The 24,661-nt window shown below is 54.6% G+C and overlaps 1 protein-coding gene across 10 annotated transcripts in view; it reads right to left on the reverse strand.

Moving 5' to 3' along the window:
* Positions 1-22,808: 22,808 nt before the first annotated feature.
* The window catches only part of CDK5RAP2 (CDK5 regulatory subunit associated protein 2), a 161,664-nt gene continuing 159,811 nt past the window's right edge, over positions 22,809-24,661 (reverse strand). For all 10 annotated transcript variants that reach the window (XM_026513859.4, XM_026513860.4, XM_048223047.2 and 7 more), the window contains 2 exons: positions 23,184-23,230; positions 22,809-22,903 (listed from right to left, as the gene is read on the reverse strand). In XM_026513859.4, the coding sequence (XP_026369644.3) occupies positions 22,847-22,903; positions 23,184-23,230 (104 nt within the window). In that variant the 3' untranslated portion in view covers positions 22,809-22,846. The remainder of the gene's footprint in view (positions 22,904-23,183; positions 23,231-24,661) is intronic.

Here is a 24,661-nt window from a genome sequence, read left to right on the forward strand (position 1 = left end):
TGCCGTAACAAAGGCAGGGGGAAGAAGGTCCAGAGGAGAACATTAGGATGCAGGGGAACGAGCTGGAACTGTCCGTGCCTTTGAGGAACAGGTATCATTCAGGAGAAGAAAAAAGTTCGAATTCCATGCAAACCAAGAAAATACATGCTCGCATCTTGGATTATTTCAGAGGTGTGCCAATCCCGCACATCCCGCGCCACGTGCTCACGTGCACAGGGACGAAATCCACGACGCCTGCGATTTGCCGCTCACATGCGGCCCCGGCACGAGCAGCGTCAGCTCCACCCGGGAACTTGCCACCCACGCCAGTGCTCAGGCCCCATCGCACACCCCACTAACTCAAAATCTGGAATCTAACAAGATCTCCAGGTGATCTCCCAGCACATTAGATATTGAGAAGAACTGATTTAAAAAAGAAACGAGTGCTGACTTAACAAAGGGGGGGGGAGGGAGAGCCAAGCAAATAGAGGAAAAGAAAAACCCTGACCTCTGTTTGCGTCTAGATCACAGGCGTATGGAAGTCTCTGCTGTCGCAGCGATTTGAAATGTCTGAAATAAAAGAGAGAGAGAGAGAGAAATGCACCAATGAATGGACAGAAGATATTGTGGTCGGAGACAGCAGAGGTCACCACTTCCAGGGATTTCTGGGGAGGCTGAGAGAAGCCCAGGCTCCGTGTCACAGATGGCTTGCTGGCCCCAGGGACAGGAATGTCACCGGGTGGTTTGTCAAAGGGCTGCATTTAGGGTGCTTGGGGGGGGTAGCTGTGACCTCAAAGACCAGAGAATACGAACACCACACAGGATGAAGGAAGAAACCCACGGAGACACCACCTGGTGAGAGTTCTGCATTCTGCAGATGAAGAGCAAACGTGAAAGGCTTCCAGAGAGCAGAAAATCCAGGGGGGTCAGCCACCCCAAGACAATGTAGATGGAGCGGGGCTTCTGTATCAACTTCCTGCGGCTGGGTAACAAATCCCTGTAAACTCGGGGACTTGCATGGACACAGATGTAATCTCTTGCGGTCCGGAGGGGTCGGGAGTCTAAAACCAGCTTCACCGGGTACAAGTCAAGGCATCGGTCTCCCTCCATCCAGAAGCCCTAGCAGAGAACCGGTTCCCTTGCTTGGCCTCCTCCAGTTTCTAGAACTGCATTCCATGACTCCTGGGCTCCTGGTGCCTTCCTCCACCTTCCAAGCCGGCAGTGTGGCATCTTGTCTCGGCATCCACCTGGCCTCCTTCCTCTGTAGACAAATCCCCCCCACCCCCCGCACTACCTCCCTCCTATAAGGACACTTATCATTACTTTTAGGACCTGCCTTAACAATCCGCATCTCGAGATCCTTCATCACATCTGCCAGTCAAGGTAGCCTTCACAGGGTCTGGGGATCAGGACCTGGATATTTCGGGGGGCCATTATTCAGCCTAACACAGCTCTCAAGTTCCAGGGAGAAGTGGTTTCCATCGCAGGGTTCTATACAAAGCCAATCCATCAAACACATTTCCGGGAATGCAGAATATTTATCCCTCTGCACATGAACTTAAAAACATGTATACAGAGATGCTTCTGTAACAAAATAATAATAACTTTAAAATTTTTTTGAAACAACAGAAAGATGAGCAATCCAATTCAAAGACGTGCAAAGGACTTGAACAGATACTACACCAAAGAAAATGCACGATGGCCAACACATGAAAAGATGTTCCAGCATCGTTAGTCACGAGGGAAATGCTACTGGTTCACACCGCATAGGATGGCTGTCATCAAACCAGAGAATAGGGGCGTCTGGGTGGCTCAGGAGGCTAAGCATCTGACTTCAGCCTGGGTCGTGATCTCAGGGCCTGGAATCGAGCCCCGAATCGGGCTTCCTGCTCAGCAGGGAGTCTGCTTCTCCCTCTCCCTCCCCCCATTCTCAAATAAATAAAGTCTTAAAAAAAAAACAGAGAATAACAAGTATTGGCAGGGACAGAGGGTATGGAGAAATTGGAACCCTCCTGCATCACTGGTGGGAATGTCAACTGGTGTAGCCACTGTGGGAAACGGTGTAGCAGTTCGTCGGTGAGTTAAACAGAATTACCACGTGACCCAGAAATTCCACTCCAAGGAATGCGCCCCAAAGAGGTGAAGGCAGGGACTCAAAGCGATACAAACGTTCACAGCAACACTCTTGACAATAGCTAAAGGTGGAAACCACCCAGCAGCTTCTAGATAAAACATGCTATATCCACACAATGGAGTATCATCCATCCAAGAAATGAGGTACTTACTGCTGCATGCTTGGAAACATTATGTTAGTGAAAGAAGCCAGACACAAATGGCCACATACTGGATGATTCCATTTATTCAAGCATCTGCAATAAATACATCCACAGAGACAGAAAGAAGATTCGCCGTTGCCAGGGGCTGATGGGAGGGAGGAATGAGGATTGACTGCATCAAGGGGACAGGGTATCCTTTTGGGATGATAGAGTTCTGGAACCAGATCGTGGTGATGGATGCATAGCACAGTGAATGTACTTAATGCACTGAACGGTACCTCTCAAGTCGCTCAAATGGTCAATTTTATGCTTAAAAAACTTAGGGAAGAGGAAAAGAGTAGACACAGGAAACGGTAGCCACTCAAGACAAGTTAGGACCGAGGGAAGTGCCAGCCAGCTTAGAAGAGAATCTGCAGATCCCAGTGTCTAGAACATTCCTTGTGAGCACCAAGGGTTTCCAGACATGGGATCACCTTCTCCTCTCGACAGATAGAATCACATTCGCCTTGGTTCTGCAGTGAGTATTTCCACGATCTAACGTGTTTGAACCACTGGGTTTAAAATTTTAGAACCAACCTATAGAGAAATCATGACAGATCATGATGGTAACAGAGAGAATGTAAATTTTATGAACCTTGACAATGCAAGAATAATTATTTAACAAGAATGGGGGTGAGCAGGAGACATAGAGGTGTAAGTATACTGATTCCTTTATTTTTCAGCACAGAGATCGATACTTCCCATCCAAAAGGAATAAATCAAGAAACAGAGACTGAGTGTGGTATTAAAAGTTACAAAGGCAATCTGTACGAAAACTCAGATTAATACCAGAACTAAATTCAGTAAGGGAAAGGAGAAGTGGAAGACAGGAAAATATGCTCAGTTTCTCATCTTTCTTAGCAAGGAGGAAACAGATACTGTTTAAAGGAGGTTAAGTCAAGAAATAGAACTAGATTTAAAAATTTGATTGTTGGTAAAACATGAGTTTTTGTTTCCCTGGGGATTACCCAATGGTGTGGCTAAGATGGGGCAGACCCACCTCTGTGGTCCTGGGAAGGGTCGCCTGCCCCAGCCTGGCCAATCAGAACCTCCCCCGGGACTTCCTGGCCCGCACTCTTAGGGAAGGTACTGACTTTCGGCCAGTTGTCAAGTTGGAGGAATGTGAATCTGGGCCTTTCTGTGTCCATCTTCTTGCTACGGGACATGCACTCGTGTAGAGGCTGAAACAAATCAGAGCCAATGACATTGATGAGTCCCTTGGTGTGCCTGGAGCCCCTATCACCCTTCCAATTCCTGTTATCTTACCCAGTGAATTCCCCTTTTGCTTTAATAGTAAATAAAATACCCTGGGAGAGCCATTTGGCTCCTGCGCTGGGCTGATGAGTGCTGCTGACCCAGGGAATCCTCCAGAAGGAAAGGGAGTTCGCCAGCATTGAAAAGCAGTCAGAAAAACAGCCCACGGGACAACCCTGAGGCTTTCAGGACAGGGACACAGACGGAGTTCAGTGGCTAGACCATCACTCCGTGTGGGAATAATGATTGGGCAAGAACTTGACTTTGGGACAGCCAGACGGGTGTCCAAATCCCACCATCCAGGATCTGTGCAAGTGGGACACAATTCTTAACCACACTGACCTTATCATCCTCGTTACCAAAATAGAGATAATACTATAATGTCTGTCCCATGGGTCACTGAGACGGTGAAATAATGAATGAAAATGTACTTTATCAACGACACTAGGTTTTCTTTTTTTATGACCCTTTGTTTGGTCACTGGGTTGGTCAATTAAACTCGTTCTGTTGTTGGACCACAGGCTGTACCCTTAATTCGATCCCAACCACACATGAATGTATGTTGTGGTTCCCAGGGGGTGTGAGAGTGTGAGCAGTTCACTGCAGCCCCAGGGGTCACAAGTCACTCACCTGAGATTGTCATCAATCTCCCGCATGTCTTCCCACAGGGCACCTCACCCTTCTGGCTACTTCTTCTCTTAATTCTATTGTGCTTTTGTAAATGCCATCCTCATGAAGGGGCAAAGGGGGCTTTTTAGAGTAGCAGGTATGATTCGTTTGATCTGTGCGTCTAGAGATAGGAAGAGAAACCACCGTGGGAGGGCTTGTAATGGCTTGGCACTGAGATAGTGGCATTTACAAATGATGTGGTGTTGGCTTCCTTTTGTAGACTTCTATGTTTTCTCTTATTCTAAATGTAATATTGTGTCTTGTAATCTTTTATTATAAGTAATAATATTTATTGCAGAAAACACAGAAAGATAAAGAAGAAAATAAAAGTCACTTGCAATTCCACAATCCAGATTTAAACCCTGTTTAGCCTTATTTAACATTTTGGTAGACTTTCTTTTTTTTTTCCTAAGGCTGTACTTATTTACTTGAGAGGAGCAAGCGGGAGAGAGAAACAACGAGTGGGGAGGAGGAGTAGAGGGAGAGGGAGAAGCAGGCTTCCCGCTGAGCAGGGAGCCCGATGCGGGACTCGATCCCAGGACCCCGGGATCAAGACCTGAGCCGAAGGCAGACGCTTCACTGACTGAGCCCCCCAGGCGCCCTAGTAGACTTTCTTCCACTCTGTTTTACTAACACTCCTGGAATCGATCCTTTACCTACCCTGCTTTTTCCATCCCACATTGCATCGTGAGCATATTCCCACTTCATTAAAAATTCTTTAAAAAAAAATTTTTTTCCCAGCATAATGCTCCAGGGCACCCAAATCTATTTAATCATGCTCCCATTATTAAATATTTTAGATACTTCTAGTTTTTCACTTCTGATCACTCACCCTTATTTTTTTTTTTTACCTGTACAGTAAGAGGCTTCAACCACGTATATGTGTTGTAACTGACGGGTTCAGCCCTGCAGCCCTCCAGTTTCAGGGTAACACTCCCAGGACCCCAGATCCAGCCTGAGATCCGTGGCTGCCCACACAGGGGGCAGTGACCCTGTCCCAAAGGCCCTCTGTTGTCCCTTGCCTCCTGACCCTCCGGGGGGCATGCCAGTTCCCCCTGACGGCTCTCCCCCAGTTTGTATCTCTGGAACAGAGGCTATGGCCTCAGCCATGTCCTTCAAGAAGGCTCTGGGTTCCCTATACAAGCAAGCTCCTCCCCCTCAGCCCCCAGGCCCGGAAGGTAAATGTGCAGTTTTCTAAATCCCCCAAAAGAAATGGCCGCTTGAGCCCTAGCCCCAGAGCATTGGGGCCTGCAGACCTCATCTGTGTCACTGAGACCCCTGCATCTGTCCTCCTTGCCAGGGGAGGGGGCACTGCGGGAGGCAGAGCCCGAGAGGACCAGCCAGGAAGACCCTGAGCCAGTGCCCCGTCCTACAAGCCAGGAAATGGAGCTCAGGCTGGAGAAGGGAAAGCGTTGCTCCTTATTCTCGACCTTTCTCGCCATCTGGTGTCCCCATCCAGCTGCACCTAGCCACTACATCCCATCCTTCCAGGGTTTGGACTAGGACGGAGGACATCTGGCCCCGCTATAGCCCTGCTGCTTACATGCTGTGTGTCATCGGGCAAGTGCCTTCCCCTCTCTGGGCTGTGGGCAAGGCAGAAATGGGACATGACCAGATGATCTTCAAAGCCCTCCTGGGGCCTGATGATTGGGTCTGAGCCCCACAGACAGGACTCCATCTGCAGGACACTGGGAAGGGAGGCCAGTGGCTTCCCAGGGCCCCCCGGACACAGACACTGAGCCGGGGTGCACCAGCTTCTTCGTGCTCAGACCTTTCCCTCCAGGGCTCTGGGGAGGAGCTTCGGCAAGCACCTTGGCACGGGCTTGAGGCCAGACATGAAGGAGAGCAAACAGCCTCCACTTCTGAGGCAAACAACAGGTGTCACAAGTCGTAGAGCTGCTGAGGGCAGGTCTTCCCGGAAGTCAAGTGTCCTTGTTGGAGAGACGGGAGCCGGCGTCGGGGGCCTCTGGACGGCCAGCCCTGCGCACGGTAGGTAACGGGACTGACAGCTTGCGGTCCACTGAGCGGAATAGGAAGTCGTACGTCTAGCCAGATATAAATAAGTAAGTGAAAAAGTTTGATGAGGAAGGGGATATTTGCACAGTTTTAAAAACCCTCCCCACAAATCATTATTAATGTCAAAGGTAGAAGAAGTAACTTACAGTGACAGCAGCTTAGAGACCCCACCTTGATGGAGTCGCCAGGAGTGGGACACACGGAAGCTCACAGACCCCGACAGGAGGTACCGAGGAGACCACTGTGTCGCTTCTGGGATAGTCCTTCGAAAACCTGGGTCTAACCTTTAGGACTCAGCAGACAAACCCACACGGAGGGATGTTCGAGAAACAGCTTCAACGATGTCAAAGTCATGAACGTCGAGGGAAGAAAGACAAACTGTTCCAGGTTGAAGGAGAAACAGAGCCATGAGGGCAAAGTGCAGGACACGGGGATACGAATCCTGGGTCCTTTTGCTGGGAAGGACAGCACTGGGGGGTTTGGTGAATCTCTGGGGTCTGAGGTTAGATGGTAGAACGCATCCATGTGCATTTCATAATGGTGATGGTGGCAAGCCTCTAAGACGGTCCCCAGTGGTCGTCCCCTCCCCTTGAGTGAGAACGTGGCAGAAAAGATGGATGTCACTTCTGAGGTTAGGTCTTAAGACTTTGGCTTCTCTCTCTTTCCCCTTCCCCGCACGCACCCTCTGTCTCTCATGACCCACTCGGCTGTAAGCAAGCTGCCATATTGTGTGCAGCCCCATGGGGAGGTTCTCTGTCCCAACGATAATTGAGGGCCCCAGTCCAGTGGCCTGTGAGGACCTGAGGCCTCCAACAACAGCTCGAGAGAGCTTACAAGCGGGTCCTTGGGACCCAGCCAAGTCTGAGGATGGATGTAATCCTGGCCAACAGCTTGACTACACCTTATGAGTCAACAGCTTCCAGAATGCTTGAGCCAGAAGCATCCAGCTAAGCCGCACCTGTGAGACAGGAAAGGTTCGGTGTCCTAAGCCACTAAGTTTGGGGGTGATCTGTTAGGAGGCAGCAGATAACTCGGCTGTATCGTGTTATGCAGGAGAACGCCCGTGTTTGCAGAAACATACACTGGCATGCGGGGACATCGGATGGGGCATTATACTCAAATCGTTCAGGAATGAAGAGTGCTTCGTACTGACAACTCTTCTGGACATTTACGATTGTTTTCAGCGTAGGACATTTATTTCATAAAAAGAAGTAATGTGCCCGTGGACACAAGTGTGGCTCCAGAAGGGCCGTACTCAGGACACAAAGAAGTAAGTATAATGTGGGACTTCAGCCACTGGATCTCTCTCTAAAACGGGATGGAGCCAGCCCTGCCTGAGACCCTTCTGTGACTTTCTGTTGCCCTCGGGATAAACTCCACGCTCCTGGGTCTGGCCACCTCCCCATGCCCACTCCACCTGCGTCTTGCATGCCTTTCATACCCTCCTCCAGACAGGGCACTTTCTAGCAGCTCCCGGAGCCCCGCTGTTTCTACACACACACACACACACACACACGCGCGCGCGCGCGCACACACACGCGCACACACACACGCACACGCACACACGCGCACACCCGTGCTTTCTCTGCCTGGAATGCCCCACTCACCTTCTTTCCTGGATGGTTCCTCATAATCCCCTAAGGCTTGTTTCAGAGCCACACACCCCCCGCCGACTTCACACACCCCCCCCAGCCCCTTCTCCCTCCCCAGTCCCAGCACATCTTCTAGACCGGTTACTACTGACGGTAGGGGGTCAGGGAGGGCGGAGGCTCGGCCCCACTCCCTGTGGGTACTCAGCACCCACGCCCTCGGGCACGGTGGCTGCTCCCTTCCCAGGTCTCCTGTGCCTGATGGAGTCGTGACCATGAAGGGAGCCCCCCAGCGACCCCCCAAAGAGACGGTCAGTCAGTCAGAGCAATACATTCAGGAGTCAGTCTTGGAGGGAGGGGCCGGATTCTGGTCCCTAGAAGTGACCTCTCTGTAACAGGCCCTCGTCCCCCACGGAGCCTCAAGAAGGGCCCCAGGGAATTTCAGGCCCTGCAAAGGAGCAATTTGTACTGCAGGCCCGTTAATGAATCCCTAAACGGAGGAATTAATTACTGTCTGTCAAAATTAGACTTCTCCTTTCCTTCGAGATGCATCTTCTTTTTATTCTTAATTAATTTTTAAAATTACGACGTCAGTGCGAAGTCTAATTTATTTTACTTTTAGCATTATTTCTCTGATAAGCAATTTCATCTTATGCAGTCGCCTGCCTCAGTGCCGATTTGTCACCTGGGTGCTCACTTCCCCGGGCTCCAGGAGACCTGAAGGAACGGGGAGCACAGGCCGCGGTCTCCCTGCTCACAAGTGCATGCCTCCCACTAACCCACTTTTGGCGGCCCTTCCAGCCTCGCCATCTGCAGCTCCATGAGCTTATCCCTCCCTCCATCCCCAGAGGAAGGTGCCTGGCAAGTTCGGGGTTTGTAAAGTGCTCCTGCATGACTGCCTTGTGACCCCACAAAAACCCTTCTGAAGCAGAGCCAGTCATCCCCATTTTACGGGGGAGGAAACTGAGTCTCACAGAGGAGAAACGACCAGAACATGTTGGAGGAAAGGGTCCCAATCCAAGCTCGGACTGCAATTCTGACATTTCTACTTCACCCTGGTCCTCAGATGGGGCTTATTTTGACCCCAAGACCTTTCATTTAGACCCAGGTGCTGACAGGACAGGTCCCACATGACCCAAGCTTTTGTCTGCCCCGCATCCGTCCGCTCTTGTCCGGGTGAGTGCCCTCCTTCTGTGGGGCCCGCGGCCCTGCCCCAGCACCCCAGGCCATGCTCCGGCCCGGAGGGCCCATGAGAGGCTCCTGCTTCGTTCTGCCCCCGTGACAGCGCATAGGGCAGGCTCAGCTCACACCAGTCAGCCTCTTCCCTGGGACTCCAATCACAGCAGCTGGGGGAGGAGGCGTCTTCCCCCTGGTTATGAAGCCCAGAAGATGTGAGTCTGGACTGGACGCTGCTGAGCTGTGTGTCCCCCCTCCCGGCCCACCGAGGAGGGAGGACAGCGGCCCAAAGAGAGAAGGGGAGACAGAGGCGTTGTGAGTCCCCCGTGCCAGCTCCTTCCGTGGCCTGCTCCAGCTTGCTCCTCCCAGCCGGGTCCACAAGACCACAAGCCCCCTCCATGGTCGGAATTGGTCTGACCGGATTTGGGCCACTTTCTGCCCTACGGGGTCCGACTGGCACAGGCGGGCTTGCGGAGCTGGAAGGACGTCGGAGCTCAGCCCGGTGTGCCTCCGTGCCTGTCAGGTGACACCAAGCATGGAGGGCTAGGGGGTGACAAGTGGACATTCTGCACCCCAGAAATGGTCTGACCCTGCTTGCTTGTCCCCTGCTGCCTCCTCAGGAAGAGCCCACGTGTGCGAGGCTGACACGCAGGCCGCCCGCCCATCTCCCAGCCCGTGTCTGTCACCAACAGCCTCCGCACCCCTGTCACGCAGCCCCGGGGGGACAGGAGCTCGCTGCCCTCGCTTCTTGCCACCAGGCTTTTGCCAGGCCCTCCTACCTGCCTACTCACCTACCACCACACCTCCTCCAGAAGGCCCTCCAGCCACCCCGGAAGGGATGACGCACCCCACCTGTCATGCCCGCCCCATTGCTGCACACGGTCCCCGGAGCAGAGGGGCTGGGTTGTGACGTTTGTGAGCTATTTAAGGTCCCTGCGTCAGCCTCCCTGGTGCCCAGCCCGGGCCTGGCTCCAGGGAGGGTCACTTATCCGGCAAAGAGTGATCGAGTGCCTACGAGGTACCAGGTGAGGCAGATGAGGCCCTGCTTACACGGGGTGTGCCATCCACGTAGGGAAGAGACCGTGCCCCGTGGTGGCAGGAGCGCGGGGGGCAGGTCATGCGGACCTCACTGAGAAGGTGACACCTGAGGAACTCTCCAGGGGGGTGAGGGAGTGAGCCACGTGGATGTCCGTGGGGAGGGCATCCCAGGCAGAGGGAGCACCCAGGCTCTGAGGCAGGAGCACTCCGAGCATGTTCAGGGTTGTGGGGGAGGGGGGAGCAAGGGAGCAGAGGAGGCTGGGCTGGAAGGAGAGACGGGAGAGAGGACAGGGGTGAGGGCAGAGGGTGACCCCAAGGGAGGCTAGGAGGGGCAGGCATATTTGGTCAGGAAGCTCGAGAAGTGCTGGGTGGACAAACGAGTCGTAATTTGGGAAGGTCCCTACAATCTAGGTAGCGAGAACTGCAGACCTTGCTCACGCTGGGGACGGCAAATAACATCTGGCTACATGGGGACCAGGGCACAGCTTGGGGGCTCAGTCAGGGGAGCCCCAGGGCAGTGTCTGGAGCTGGGACTTGGCCGCCAGAGCGGGGAGCACGACGGCAGGTGCCAGAGGCTGTGCGGGCTTCCGCCGGAACAAAATGCCACCACCTGGGGGGGGGGACTTCAACCAATAGAAGTGTATTTTCTCACCGTTCTGGAGGCCAGACGTCCAAAAGCCAGGTGTGGGCAGGGCCACTCTCCATCCCAGGCTCTGGGCACCGCCCTTCCTTGCCTCTTCCTCCCTTCTTTCTTTTTTTTTTTTTTTTTTTTTAAAGATTTTATTTATTTATTTCACAGAGATAGAGACAGCCAGCGAGAGAGGGAACACAAGTAGGGGGAGTGGGAGAGGAAGAAGCAGGCTCATAGCGGAGGAGCCTGATGTGGGGCTCGATCCCAGAACGCCGGGATCACGCCCTGAGCCGAAGGCAGGCGCTTAACCGCTGTGCCACCCAGGCGCCCCTCCTCCCTTCTTTCTGCTGGTGGGTTCCTTGGCTCGCAGCGACGTCACACCAATCTGCCTCTGTGGTCACACACCTTCCCCCTTGTGGGTCCCCATGTCTTCACCTGGTGCTTCCCCGGCACATGTCTCTCTCCTTCTTTTACAAGGACACCCCTTACATGGGGTTGAGGGCCCACCCTCCTCCAGGGTGATCTCATCTTCCCCAGTGACGTCTGCAACGATCTGATTCCCAATAAGGTCCCACTCTGGGGTGCTAGGGGTGAGGACTTGAATGCATCTTTAAGGAGGGATACCTACAGTTTCAACCCGCACCAGACTTCTAACCCTCCCAGGGGCCCAACGTGTGACCTTGGCTGTGCCACACTCCCTCTCTGGCCCTCAGTCAGTGCTCCTGCAGGACAGAGGGGCTGGCACGCCAATGCCTCTGGCGGCAGCTGGTGCCTCTCCAGGTCCTTTTGAAGAAACTACTCTCCTTTTCTCGCTGTGCCGCCTCTGATCTCCAGCGCGGCGGCGTGGGGACGGGAGCTTAGATGCTTCCAAACTGTATCTTCACCATAAAACAAATATTTTGAAAAGCCTTTTGATGTTGCTTTAATGGAGTGCGGAAAACACCGTCCAACCCCCCACATTTTTAATTCCATCCTTTTTGCTGTTTTTTTTTCTCCTTTAAAGCTTATGTTTGCTTTCATGTTACACGTTATTTATTTAGTTGCTTGTCAATTAGTGTCTATTCTCCAAGCGACAAGCACATTAGCAGCTGCAGAGACTGGAATTAAAATTTGCAGCCCAGTGGGTGCTCTGGAAGCCGCGCCTACCCGACTGAGAAAACAGCACCTCTTTGTCATCTCAAAAGATGACCTTCCTCTCCTCCTTCCCGTTCCTGGCTCCTGATTTAATTCCAGCTGACTCCTCCACGGTCCCTGCACTGACATGATGGCTTTGAGATGGAACTTTTTCAAATGCACAAAGGAAAATGCGGCTCCTGTTAATGGTGGCCTTTGAGGACAGTTAGTGTAAGACAGGAGTCCGCGGGATTTGAATAACATGCTCCAAATTGCCAGTGCAGGGGTCCAAAGTCAGCGAGCGTAATCCGACGCACCTCCGTGCAGCGGTTCAGCAAACACTTAACGAGGTGACGCGATGTGCCGGGGACACGGTCCCAGCTCCTGTGCCGGCTCCTTGATTTACTGGGCACCGCCCCTGAGCAAGTGAATGAATCGCGCTGAGATTTATTCCCTTGTCTGCAAAATGGGAGAATTAGAACCGGCTGCGGAGGACGTGGCGAGGACAGAGACTGAGTGTGTGGAGCTTTGCAAACCGGGCTTCATCCCCCGACGGTTCCAGCAAACCCGATGCCTTTGTGCACATTAATCCCGTGGCCGGAAGGGCTCCGGGGACAGGAGATTGGGAAGGGAGTCCCTAGGGCAGAGACAGGGGCCTGGCCCCAGCCCAGCCCAGGAGAGGATCTGGCCACGGTGCACAAGGCTGCAGGTAGAAGGCAGAGGGACCATGAGACCCCAGCCTAAGCAGGGGGGCTTCAGAGCCCAACAACAAGGCAAACGACCAAGGAACTAGGAGGGCAGCATTTTTACTTTCTCCGTTCCCAACATGCTACTGCACAGATCCAGACAATGGAGGAATCGGGATGACTTCTTCTTTGCGGGCTGAGCCACACCTGCGGCCAGAAAGGTGCCTTTCTCTGTTCTTGGTCTCCTGGGAGTGGGAGAGAGTCTCCTGGCAGCTCCAATGGGAAGACAGGTGCCCCAGGGGACAATGTGACTGAGTGTGATTCTGCCCAGATCACATCATAATGCAGTGCCTGCCTGGCACTTCTGTCACTGCTGGAACCCAAGTGGCCTGAGGGGGACCCTCCCAGGGATTCCCCCTTCGGTGAGAGGCAGGACAAGCACCCCGCTTGAGCCCTGGCTCCCCCTGACCCTGGTCTGTGACCTCAGGCAGGTGTCTTCACCTCTCTGAAAAGTTCCTTCGAGTATAAAAGAAAAGGAGATGAAGCTTAATTTACAAGCAGGACTGTTTGCTAAGAGATTAACAGCGAGAAAATAGACTTTAAAAACCTTAAATGGGGGTTCCCTCTTTTCTCCAGCATTCTTTCTGGGTGGCTGCACCCCGGCCAAGGGAAAACCAGATGGCAGGCTGGAGGCTGGAGAGGGAGGCAGCCGTTTCTCACTCAGAGATGCCCATACCTCCTGGCTCAGGAGCCAGAGCCAGGCTCCCTAAAACCATCAGGCCACCCCTCCTCTGCTCCACACCCCCCAATGTCTGCCCCTCTCCCTCAAAGTGACGCTGACCCTCCAAGGGCCCTGGTGTCCTCTGAGCCCTTGTTCCCCCGCTTACTGGCCTCCTCCCTGCTCCCGGGCTCCTGGCTCCCTCCTGCCCGCCCCCCTACCGGTGTCGCTCCTGCAGCTGTCCCCTCCCTCAGCCTGGGACAAGCTTACCTCATCTCCTCCTGCTCTGCTCTCCCGTCCTGGGGGCCGAAGCACCTTCACCCCTAACAGAGGAGATTGTTCCCTCCTCCGTTCTGCTCCTGTGCTGCTAGAATCGAACCCAGTGTTCACAGATGTGTCCCCAGGGCCCAGAACAGCTCCCGCCACCTGGCAGGAGCTCTAAACACCCGTGCAAGGGTGACAGCGCCACAGGTGGCGAGGCCTGGATCAGTGCAGGTCAGCAAGGTCCAGGGAGGAAGCCCTTCTAAACTCACTGTGCCACAGGGTCTCTGGGGTGCCTTTCAAACTAGGGACACCACAGAGCCACCACACCTCACTTGCGGGCTAGGCCCCTGCATTGGCTGGAGAGGTTGACCCCCATGCAGCTAGGGTGGAGAGGGCTCTGAGTCCCAGCTCTGGCCCCAACTTGGGGTACGACCTCAGACAAGCACTTTCCACCTGGACGAATAAAGCATCAGACCACTGGTCTGCAAGGGGGCCCCTCAGAGCCCCAGTGTTCTGTGGAGGGGCCTCAGAGAGGGCCTGGCCAGTGGTCAGGACCCCTTCTGTCTGCCGGTCTACTGGGCTTCCACCTGACATGCTTTGTGACAATTGGTTGGATTGCAGCTCCCGGCGATGGCTCGGGGGACACCGGTTAGCCAATCCCTGGGCCACGGGCTCCTGGCTTCACACTCCCCAGCTGTCGCATGGGGGGGGGGAGTAGACCGAGTGACCCCAAAATGCCCTCCCAACTCAGAAGCTCAGGTGTTTGGGGTGCCCGGCAGCAGGAACGTCTTGAGAAAGTGGGGGAACCGGGTGAGGAGCGGGTGACGGCGTCTGCAGACGGACAATTAGCATCACACAATATAACACTTTAATGGCAGAATCTTTTATATTAGAATAGACATTATGGAGCACGGTTCCATCAAATGAATATAATAGACTTGTTTTATATTACAATGCACACTGTAATTACACATTTCAATAATTCCTTCAACGCGTTCCACAGAAGCATTCTGAAGTAATGGAGTCCTGTAACCATATATAATAACCCACCAAAGGGGAGGACGCTGCGGGTGGTGATGGGTGACGGAGAGCCAGCAGGGAGAACCCTAATCTCCTCTCACCTGGGGCCACTTGGCTTCTGACTCTGATCTCTGGATGTTCTTCTGGACAGGAATCCCCTCCACAACACCTCCAACTGCACTTGTGTAATCATACCTCTGGGGACGGGGGGCTCACCACCTCTCATTGATGGGCCCTGTCATTAGGAATCTACACTGCTCTAGGCACATGGCTTCCGACCTCTCAATTCATACAATCACATTCATAGTGACGATCTAAGGCATTATATTAGATTTCTAGTGCAGCCCTAACAGATCGCCACACAGCTGGGGGCTTCAAACGACACGAATTTACTCTGCAGTTCTGTGCGTCAGGAGTCTGACGTGGGCCTCGCTGGGCTAAAATCAGGGAGTTGGCAGGACTGTGTTCTTGTCTGGAGTTTCTAGGGTCAGGATCTGTCTCCTTGGCTTTTCCAGCTTCCCAGGCCATGTGCATCCCTGACTCAGGGTCCCTTCCTCCACCCTCACAGCCAGCCGCGCGCTGACCCTTTCTCTGTTGTTACAGCTCTGAGCACTGCTGGGGAAGAGTCTCCCCTTTTAAGGACTCGTGAATTAGAGTGTCCCACCTGGATAATCCAGCATGATCTCCCCGTCTCAAGCTCTTTAACAGTAAGTGCATCTGCAAATTTCCTTTGGCCGCACGATGTAAACACTCACCAGTTCCAGGCGTCTGAGAAGGGACCTCTCCGGGGCACGACGCCGCACCACGGGCACTATTTTCTTACTACGATACCAGACAGGCTGTGAGTTTCTACATGAAGGACATGATGTTTACAGCATTAAATGTGACGTGTCGTGTAGTGCTTGGTATATACATGTTTGATGAATGAAAAACAAATTCAGTGAGCCCGTGTGGAAGGATCAGTGATAGAACCCCCTTGTCAATACCCCTCCTAAAGCGAGGTACAGGGAATGATCGCCAGGCTCACCGTGGTTATGACAGGTCATGGACGGAACATCACTGTTCACCTCTCTTGTTTGGACTCTGTCTCTATTAATGCAGCCAAGGTAACATTAGCATTTGAGGCCCTTTCTTTGGAGTCCGTTAACTTAGCTGCTTGCAGTCCGTTAAAAACCTAAGTTTGTCTCCAGTTACAAGGGGACAAATAGGATCGTGCCCGTGTTCTAGGGGGATAAACTGAGGCTTAAAGGTTGGGGGCTGAGGTGATGCCTGCGGTGAGTCTTTAAGGATTCGTGGAGTCGGGCCGAGGGGCTGGGAGACGGGCACTTCAGACCGGGAGACGTGTGCAAAGCCTGGCAACGCAGGGGAACAGGAGGTGCCTTCGGGGCCGTGAGGAGTGTGACAGGACGGGCCCCTCTGGGTGGGGGTGGAGGTCCCACCAGTGAGGAGCCCAGAGAGATGGGAGTTGAAGGCCGGGGTCAGACAGGGGAGGGCCTGCATGCCACGGAGGAACGGGCGCTTGGTCTTGGGAGGGGTGCAACCATCGGGCTCCTGGTTGATAAGCTCACCCTGCCTTGTCCACAGAGACCAGGTGGGTGCAGGAGGCAGGGAGGCCCCCTGGGGAGGCTGCAGCCCTCACCCAGGCCAGTAGGGAGGAGGAGGAGGAGGGATGGAGAGGAGAGGACAGAGAAGAGAGGGTAAGGGGGGAGCAGGGTAGACTCGGCTGGGAAGAGGCAGCGGGAGGCCAAAGACGGTCCTGGGGAGACTGGAAGCATTGGGGGGAAGACAAGAAACTCCCAAGGGAGGAGGAGAAAGGATGAATTATTACCCTCAGCTCAAAGACGAGAAACTGAGGCAGGGAGAGTTCAGATCCCCTCTCCAAGGTCAGGAGGCCCGGAGGCCATGGAGCCGAAACACAGGCCAGTTCTGCGCAGCTCCCTGGACCACCATCCTGCCTGTCTCTACCGCAAGAGCTGCCCACAGCTCACCAGGTCACTCCAGGGCGGGACCCAGAGTCGGCAGACCAAACAGGAGTCCCCGCAGGTCCGTAGGAGGCCACCTCAGGCCGGTATCCCCCCACTGCCCCGGCCATCAGCCTTCCTACAGCATCAGTGTGAAGAGTGCAGGGTCGTGTGTCCTCAGGCCGGGCCCACCTGCCATGGATCTGCTCCCGGCACTTCCAGCCTTTTTCTCCCCACCTCCCCTCTTCTCGGGCTTTCTCCTTCATCTTCCTTCAGGCACCATTGGTTCCCCAACGCCAAAACTGGGCCCAAATCCTGAGTACCTTGTACCCAACTTCATGCTTGGCACCCTGCCTGTACGTCATTACCGGGGGCCCTGGTGGCCTCCGTGCCTTTGCACGCACTGTTCCCGCCACATGCTGCCCCTTCCCCTGACTTTGCAGGACAAAGTCAGCATCAACACCCTTCCGTGCTGTCCCTTCTCCATGAACGAGGCCGCACCATGGCCACAGCCAGACCCAGTGGCCCTGACCCTCCTGTCCGCCACCCTCACCCGCATGTGTGCACACACAGCCCCACTCAGCCAACGCACCACTGGTCCCCGGGTCCCCTAAGTGGCTCAAATCCACCCCACCTCCCTGTGCCTGGCCCTGCCCAAGTGAGGACCGTCTGGTCTAGACACGCTCCACAGCCTGCCCCCGACCCTGGCACCCCGGCCCCCCCAGCTGTCCCTCTCCACGGCTGGCTCCACCCTCCCCAAATACAGATCTCTCCGTGTTTCTTCACTGCCCGACACCCTCTTCCAATGAAGCCTGCCTGCCTCCCGTGGGCACCTGAGGCCCCGCCCACCTCCAGCCTGCCCTCTCCCTGTCCCGACTTGATCCCAAGCTCTGGCCAGGCCAGTAGACCATGCACACGCCTTTGCCAGGCTGTTTGCTCTGCCTAGTACCCCTCCCCCCACCTTCCCACCTCACAAACTCCCAGCACCCCAGGGCCCCCTCCCGGCCCACCCCAGAGCCCCGTGCGGGGCCTCTTTCCCAGGCACCCGAGTTCCTGTCACGTATCACCACCTCCCAGAGCTAATCGTGCACTAGAAGGTGACTGTCTCCCACCCCACCGGCCCATCAGGAGTCACACGTTCCAGGTGGCCCGGCAGCCATGGCTTCCACCACCAACGAGCCTTGTCCGCTGGTCACCCCGCGTCCGTGACCCCCAAGCCCACGGTCCCATTGGAGAGCAGGGCAGGCTGCTCTCTGTCTCCTGTCACCTGCCATCACAGGCCACGCGGCGCTACCGAGCCGGAGCCATACGTTGCTCTGTTTGGCAGAAGAAAGTGGTGTCAGTACAAATAGAGAATCTTTCTAGACCTGAAAACCTGTAATTAAGCCCTCATGTGAACGCCTGTGAACGAGGACGTGATTACGGCATGAGAGGCGAGTGCGGGAAGGTGCTCGGTTGCCACTGTGCGTTTACTAAGGTGACGATCGGGTAGGAGAGGGGCCCACCATGCCCAGCATGGTCCTCTGGGTGGAGGCAGGGCAGTGGCCTCCCCAGGGTTGGCATCAGATGGACAGAGCTGGAAGGGGCAGGACAGAAGCCCAAGAGGGGTGAGCGAGAGGCGGTTCCCACTGTCTCTTGTTGAGGATGGAGAGACGAAGACCGAGCCAGGGATAGAGCTGGACTTTGGGTCTGCTGGCAGGAACCTTCTGGACACTGCCAGTGTGGACCACGCCAGGGCCACCCTGAGCCATCTTGGCACTGACCATGCTGAACCATGCTCACACGCAGCACAGTGGTTGGGGGGGCTGAGCTCTCCAGCCTGCTGGCCTGCATTGAATCCAGCTGCACCCACTACTGGCCACGTGACCTTGGGCGGGCCACTCTGTGACTCAGGCTCTCTTCTGGAAAAAGCAGCATCTCCCCCACAGGGCTGTCACATGATTGCCTGGGATAGAGACTGCCTGGCCCATAGGCCCCCTGAACAAGTCTTTCCTATTGCCATTCCTACCTGTCTGTTCTCCCCACAGAATGATTTCTTCCAAAAGGACATTGGAGAAGCCCTGGGAATGTTTGGTGAGTGAATATATTGGCTGCCCTGTGGCTGGCACTAGGGTCAGAGTGGGGAGCAAATCACACCGGTCTGTGCCCTCACAGACCTTCTAGCTACTGACGGGGAGATGCGTAACCCAAAAAATGACACTTGTACCATCCAGTCACAACAGTGGCCACGTGCCTGTGAAGGGGAATCGTGCTGTGTACATGTATAACGGTCTTCCTGATGGGGAAGACCTACCTGACGAGGCTCTGAGGCATGAGTAGGAGCCACTAGCCAGAGAGAAGAGAAGCCAGGGAACTTGATGGAAGCATGCTAGGTGGATGTGCAAAGGCCCTGTGGCTGGAGAGAGGAAAGCCCTATGAGGCTGCAGGATGGGGAGCTGAGAGGGTGGGCAGCTGGAGGGGAATGAGAAATGGACAGGACTCAACACACCACGGGCCTACAGGTCATGCTAAGTGCAGCGGGAAGCAGTCAACATTTTAACCAGAGATAATATGATCAGCTTTGCATTTTAAAGAATCCCTCTAGCTGGGATATGGGGACATTTGGAGAGGGTAGGGCTGGATGTGGGGAGTCCAACTGGGAAGACAGCAAGTGATCCAGGCGAGAGGTCACCTGAACCAAGATGGTGATGGAGGTAAGTGGAGAGAAAGTAGATAGAGTGGCCATGATCATGGATGGAATATGGAGGGTGAGGAAGAAGGTGTCAAGGGTGACTCCAGCATGTGCTGCTACCCCAAGGCAGAGCCTTCGCTGAGATACACGAACAAGCAAACCCCAGTGATCTGGCCAATGTCTGGGCCTTATGGTTAGCCATTCTCTAGCTTTACCTGTTTGCATCATCATCTTGCAGATGAGGAAACGGAGCCCAGGTCCTACTAGGACCCCCTGAGGGCCAGGACAAGATCCTGGGTCCCCCGACCTGCCCACACCCAGCCCACCTGCCGCCAACAGAGTCAGGAAGACCTCATCTGTGGCAAGAGGTAAACACGTCTGGCCCCTAAGGCAGAGTCCTGGGCTTCTCAGAAGACGGGATGAGTAATTTTGATAATTGAATTTTTGAGTTAGACTTAAAATATGGCCAAGATTGAAGAGGCAATTTGGCAGGGTCGGCAGCCCCCAGGCAGGTCTGCCTCCACAATGCTGAGCACTTATGAACAAGATCACTCTTCCTCCCATTCCCAGTCCCCTTACAAGTGGTTCTTGGGGCCGCTGTGTCGAGGAATTCAATTGTGGGTCTCCGGGGCCCCTCTCTAGTCATCCAGACACGTGTTGTTGGAAAGGATAGTGAGAATACTTCGGTTTGTAAGTGAGGGCCGCAGTTTTTTGAATAGATAGCATTCTGGGGAGACAGGATAATCCAGAGGACAGGATAGAGAACAGGTTTTGACAGACTCAGGTCCAAATCCTGGCTCCCACACTTACGAAGGGGACTGTCCCCCGTTCTCTCATTTGTGAAATGTGCAGAGTGGTGCAGATTAATGAGACCAGGCAGGACACAGTGACTGCTGTGAAGGCGGGCACCAGCTTGGCAGCGCGGGGATTACCCTTCGGGCTCCCGGCGGGGAGGTGGACAGGTGGGCCAGGGTGCTGCAAGCAGGAGGCTCCCAGGTGAGCTGCGGGCCCTGTGCCCCTCCCCCGCTCCTGCTCCCTCTCTATATATTTAGCCCCTGCAGCTGCTGCTCTCAGGTGCAGCTCCTCAGCTCACGTGGTGATTAATTTCACCGCCGGGGAAACGGACACGTCCTCCTGAATTCAGCTGCTGGTAAAATTAACTCACCAGGGACAATGGAGCTTTCTCCAAGGTCCAAATTGTCCTTATTGCAGTTTGTTCTTGGCCTGAATCCAGCCCAAACAAACCAGGCTGCCTCTGTACCCTCCAGAGGAGGGAGGGCCTTCACTAGCCCAAGGCTGGGAATATTTTACAGGAGTCTAAACTGGGCAGCAAAAATCTACTTTGCTTTGGGTTACTGCGTTCGTGGACAGTTGTGTGTGACTAAGTGAATGACCAGCTATGTTCCCAGGGCCCCGTCCTCTGTAGGCCCTGCTCTCAGGCATGCCTGGGTTTACCAACCAGATGGACCCGGGATGTAGCAGAATCCAAGATGGATCGCCTCAACCCTTCCAGCTCATGCCCTTGCCAATGACCAAGTTCAGTGCCCAAGGGCTGGGCAGTAACCGTGTGCTGGGCAATATAAGTACCACTTCCTGCCAGTTCAGCTGAACCCAGCTCTAACTTCCAAGCCTAGCCTGGGCTCTAAGCACTGACTGACAACTGACTCCCCATCACACACACACACACACACACACACACACACACATGCTTGTGCACACCTGTGCACATCAGCGACATGAACGTAAAGCAGTGCTTCAAAAATCTGCTTGAGACCAGCCACCAAGAAACACTGAAGACTGATTTTTGGAAAAGGTCCTATTGTTCAGCGAGTTCCAAAGTTTGAGGCTCACAACTGTAACCAGGACTGGGCAGAAGGGGGACCGCCATTTCGTGGGCACAGAGACTAGTGACGGAAGCACGCCACCTGGGACGAGGCGCCAAGCCTCCTGCTGCCTCTACGGAAACACGTTGAGCCACCTTGTGTACAGATGGGAGCTTCCACTGAGGAATCCATTTGTGCAACTTCTCGAAAAAGGGGCTGCCGCATTATTTTATGCCGGTATCTGAGTTTTCACACACTGGCATGTATTAAAATAAGGCTCATCTGTGCAAATATTTCTCATGAAGAAAGCTCAGATGACAGGAACCCAGGCAGAGCGGGTCCCCACTGACCCCTGCCCCGCCCCTGCACTTCATGGGAAACCAAGGCCAAGAGGGGAAGAGCCCAGCATGAGAGGCCTGCTCCCTGCCCCCCAGCCCAGGCTCCTGCCCCTCCACTCCCAATGCCTCTGGCTCACAATCACCTCAAATCATTGTGTCTGCAGGGATGTGGGGGCAGCAGCGAGAATACGGTGTGGGGTTTGGCAGGACAAAAGGGATCAGGGCTTGGACAAGTGACACTGGGCCAGAGAGGGGCCTGGTACACCTTGTTAGGGACTTGGGCTTGGAGCCAAAGGTAAAACTGTTTTAGGCAGGGTAGCATCCTGGGGCAGATGGTGCTTTCTCTCCATACCTCAGCTGTTACAGGGCAGAAAAGGGATTCAGATATGGGAGGCAAGACTCGAGAAACCTGATGGGAGAGGAACTGAAGACAAGGAGCCCAGGACCTCCGAAAGGTGAAAGCAGAGGAGGGGAGAAGGAGCGAGCAAGCTGATGGACAGGAGGCGATGGTTTCAAGCGCAAAGTGTCAGAATGAGTGACTGCAGAGAAGAGCAAACTGAAGTGTCCCCCCACGGTCACTGAAGTCCCCAGAATGATGGCTGCCATGGGCACAGAGGGATTCACCGTGCTCCCCGACGGTGGGCTGCTCAGCGGACACTTGCTCGTTGGCACCGAGGTGGGTGCGGGGCCGTGAAGCACAAGGAGCAGAGCTGAGCAGAGAGCGTCCTGGCAGACTGGGCCCCCGCAGGGGTAGTTCCCCCCTGGGGTACTATGGGCTTCTGCAAATGGGGCTGAGCCCTACCCGGTTTACTTCTCAGGGCCCTCATGAAGCTCAGGGTAAAGACAGAGGATGATTAGACATGAAGGTCAATGACAAGGGTGTAACAAACCACCAGGCAGCGTTACGGGACAGAGGAATGGAAAGATCACCATCATCCTGGGGACACTGCAATGACAAGTCCCTGCTCTGGTCACCTGGATCTCCTCCTTGGGAATGGCACCCCTCAGGGGACTGCTCTGGGACGTGACACGCACTGCCCAGTGCAGGCCAAATGCAGGCACCGGGACCTGGCCATGCGGCAGGACGCCATTCCTCTCTGGACACCTAAGTGACCTTAGCAGAGAGCTTGGGAGGTATCCGAGGGCCACGCCACTCCTGAGACCCTGGCCTGTCCCGCTCTGGAGTTCAGGACCTGGGCTTCCGGGCTCTGCATGAACTAAATGAACCACCAAGTTGAAAGGAATCATTCCGTGAGGACGCTCACACCGCAGAGCTGGCTGAGCACGAAGCAAGTGTAAGGTGGGCACGAAGGCCACCACTGTGCCCAGCAACGATGCCACGGCTCAGAGGCAAACCTCCCAGCGCCCGAGAGCTCGGGGCCCGTTGGAAGCCTCACGGCCGGGCACCCAAACGTTGTCGGACGACAACCCTTAAACCAACTTCAGGAGAGAAAACATGAAGGGAAAAGCAGATTTCCTTTAGCCAGAGAGTCCTTTCTCCCCTCAATAGATCGAAACCACACTTGTAACGAAGCCACAGCGAGAGCTCAGTGGGAACCACAAGCTTTATTGGCTGAAGTTCTCCTCAGGAGCCGGGTCGGCTGGGACTGGATGTTCCTGGGTGGGCACCCCCGGGCCTAAGCTAGGAAAAGGCAGGGAAAAAAGGAGAATTTTAGGTCCCATGGGGGGCTTCTGAGAGAAGATCCCCCGCAGAGTTACAGGCGGAATTGCTACTTTGAAACTACTTTCAAAGACACACTGTTTAATCAGTAAGTATTTACAGAACGCAGTGATGATGAGCTCACACTGCATTCATTCACAAGAGATGCTTCTCAAACACCTACTACGTGCCATTTCCTGCCCTGTGCCCATTCCCCGTGCCCCAAATGGGCTTCCAATAACAGAACTCAAAGGGGCATTACCTCCAGGTTTCCTCTGGCCTTCCGAAGGATTTTGTGCGTCACGACCACTAAGAAGAAAGAAAGAACAGGATCGTTAGACACGGATGCTCAGGAAGACAGTGTAAAAAGCCAGCAGCAGGGAGGAAGCACCCCCTGACCCCTGAACCTCAGGCAGACGTGTAGACGAGCCAGAAGCATCCAGACCAGAGAGAGGTGTGGAAGGCTCCAGTCTGCCCATCACATACCCCAAGACCAAAGAATTCATGGTGGACCAGGGTCACCTCTTCGAGTTCATGCTAAGTCACCACCTCACAGTGATACTTGCCCGTTACAGGCTCGGCAAGGCCCGAGGATGCACGGGCACCCCCGGGGCTCACCTCTATGGGTCTGAGGGACGATGGTGCAGGGCAGGGGAGAGGCCTGTGCCCGACTAGCACCCACACACTTTGGCTTCCTAGGCCCTCCAGAGAAGCAGCTCTGGGAAGGGGGTGGGCCCAACGCCAAGCAAGCCCATGTGCCAAGGCCCAAGGCAAGGGTCACAGGCAGTTCTGCAAAGTCAATTTTTACCCTTAAAGCAGGAGTTCGAATCAGTTGGGGGAAAGCACGAACTCTGGGCATTTTTTTCTCCTTAGATGCCCTTTAGCTGGGAGAAGAACCGGACATGGTTCCCTGGATGGGACGATTCCAGAGGTCCCACTGATCAGATGCTCTTAGCTGTGTGCGATGCAAATGCCCAGTGCATCAGGAGCCCTGGGAGGAAGCAGGGCGCCTGCCTTTCAGGGCAGCAACTGTAAAGTGAGGCTGCTTCCTCCCTAAATCCTCTTCGTGTCCAACACAAACACCCTCAGAGCAAATAAATCCCTTGGCATATCCTAAGTATGTTCCTGAAAACTTAGTTCTCACCCTCGAGGCCACCTGCCATAATCCTGTCCCTACCCCTTCTTGGACTCCTACTCATCCCTCAAGACCCCTTCAGTCCAGAGCCCTCAACCACCTGAGGCCGCTGGGGATGCACTCAGTACGTTGCCCTGAAGCTGACTTTTGTGTCTGCCCCATGAAGCCAAAGCTCTGTGCTGGCAGGAAGCGTCTGGTTCACCTCTGTGCACAGAGCCTGGCACGGGGTCACGGAGCAGAAAGTCAGCACCCGCTCCATGACTCAGCATCTTCCTTCCAACTCTGTTCTAACTCTGCCAGTCTCACAGAGTCAGTTTTCAGAAGGTTTCTGGGGTGGGGGTAGCTAAGGAGAACCCCTACCCAACGACAATCTATATTCTGTGCTTCTCAGAAATGCCCCAGAAACGTTGGCCTTTGATAAAAGGGCAGCATGGGACAGGCTGGCAGCTCCAGAGGAAAGCGCCACCATCGGCGGCCCTCCCAGGACAGGGACAGGCAGACGGCGAGGCACGGGCAGATTAACTCGGCGACTGCCACTCTCAAAACACGCGGGGTGCACCGGTGCTACGGGTTTCTACCGGGGACAGGGAGCTGCTCCCCACCAT

This window comes from Ursus arctos, unplaced genomic scaffold (assembly GCF_023065955.2).
Source record: "Ursus arctos isolate Adak ecotype North America unplaced genomic scaffold, UrsArc2.0 scaffold_18, whole genome shotgun sequence".
Classification (NCBI taxonomy): domain Eukaryota; kingdom Metazoa; phylum Chordata; class Mammalia; order Carnivora; family Ursidae; genus Ursus; species Ursus arctos.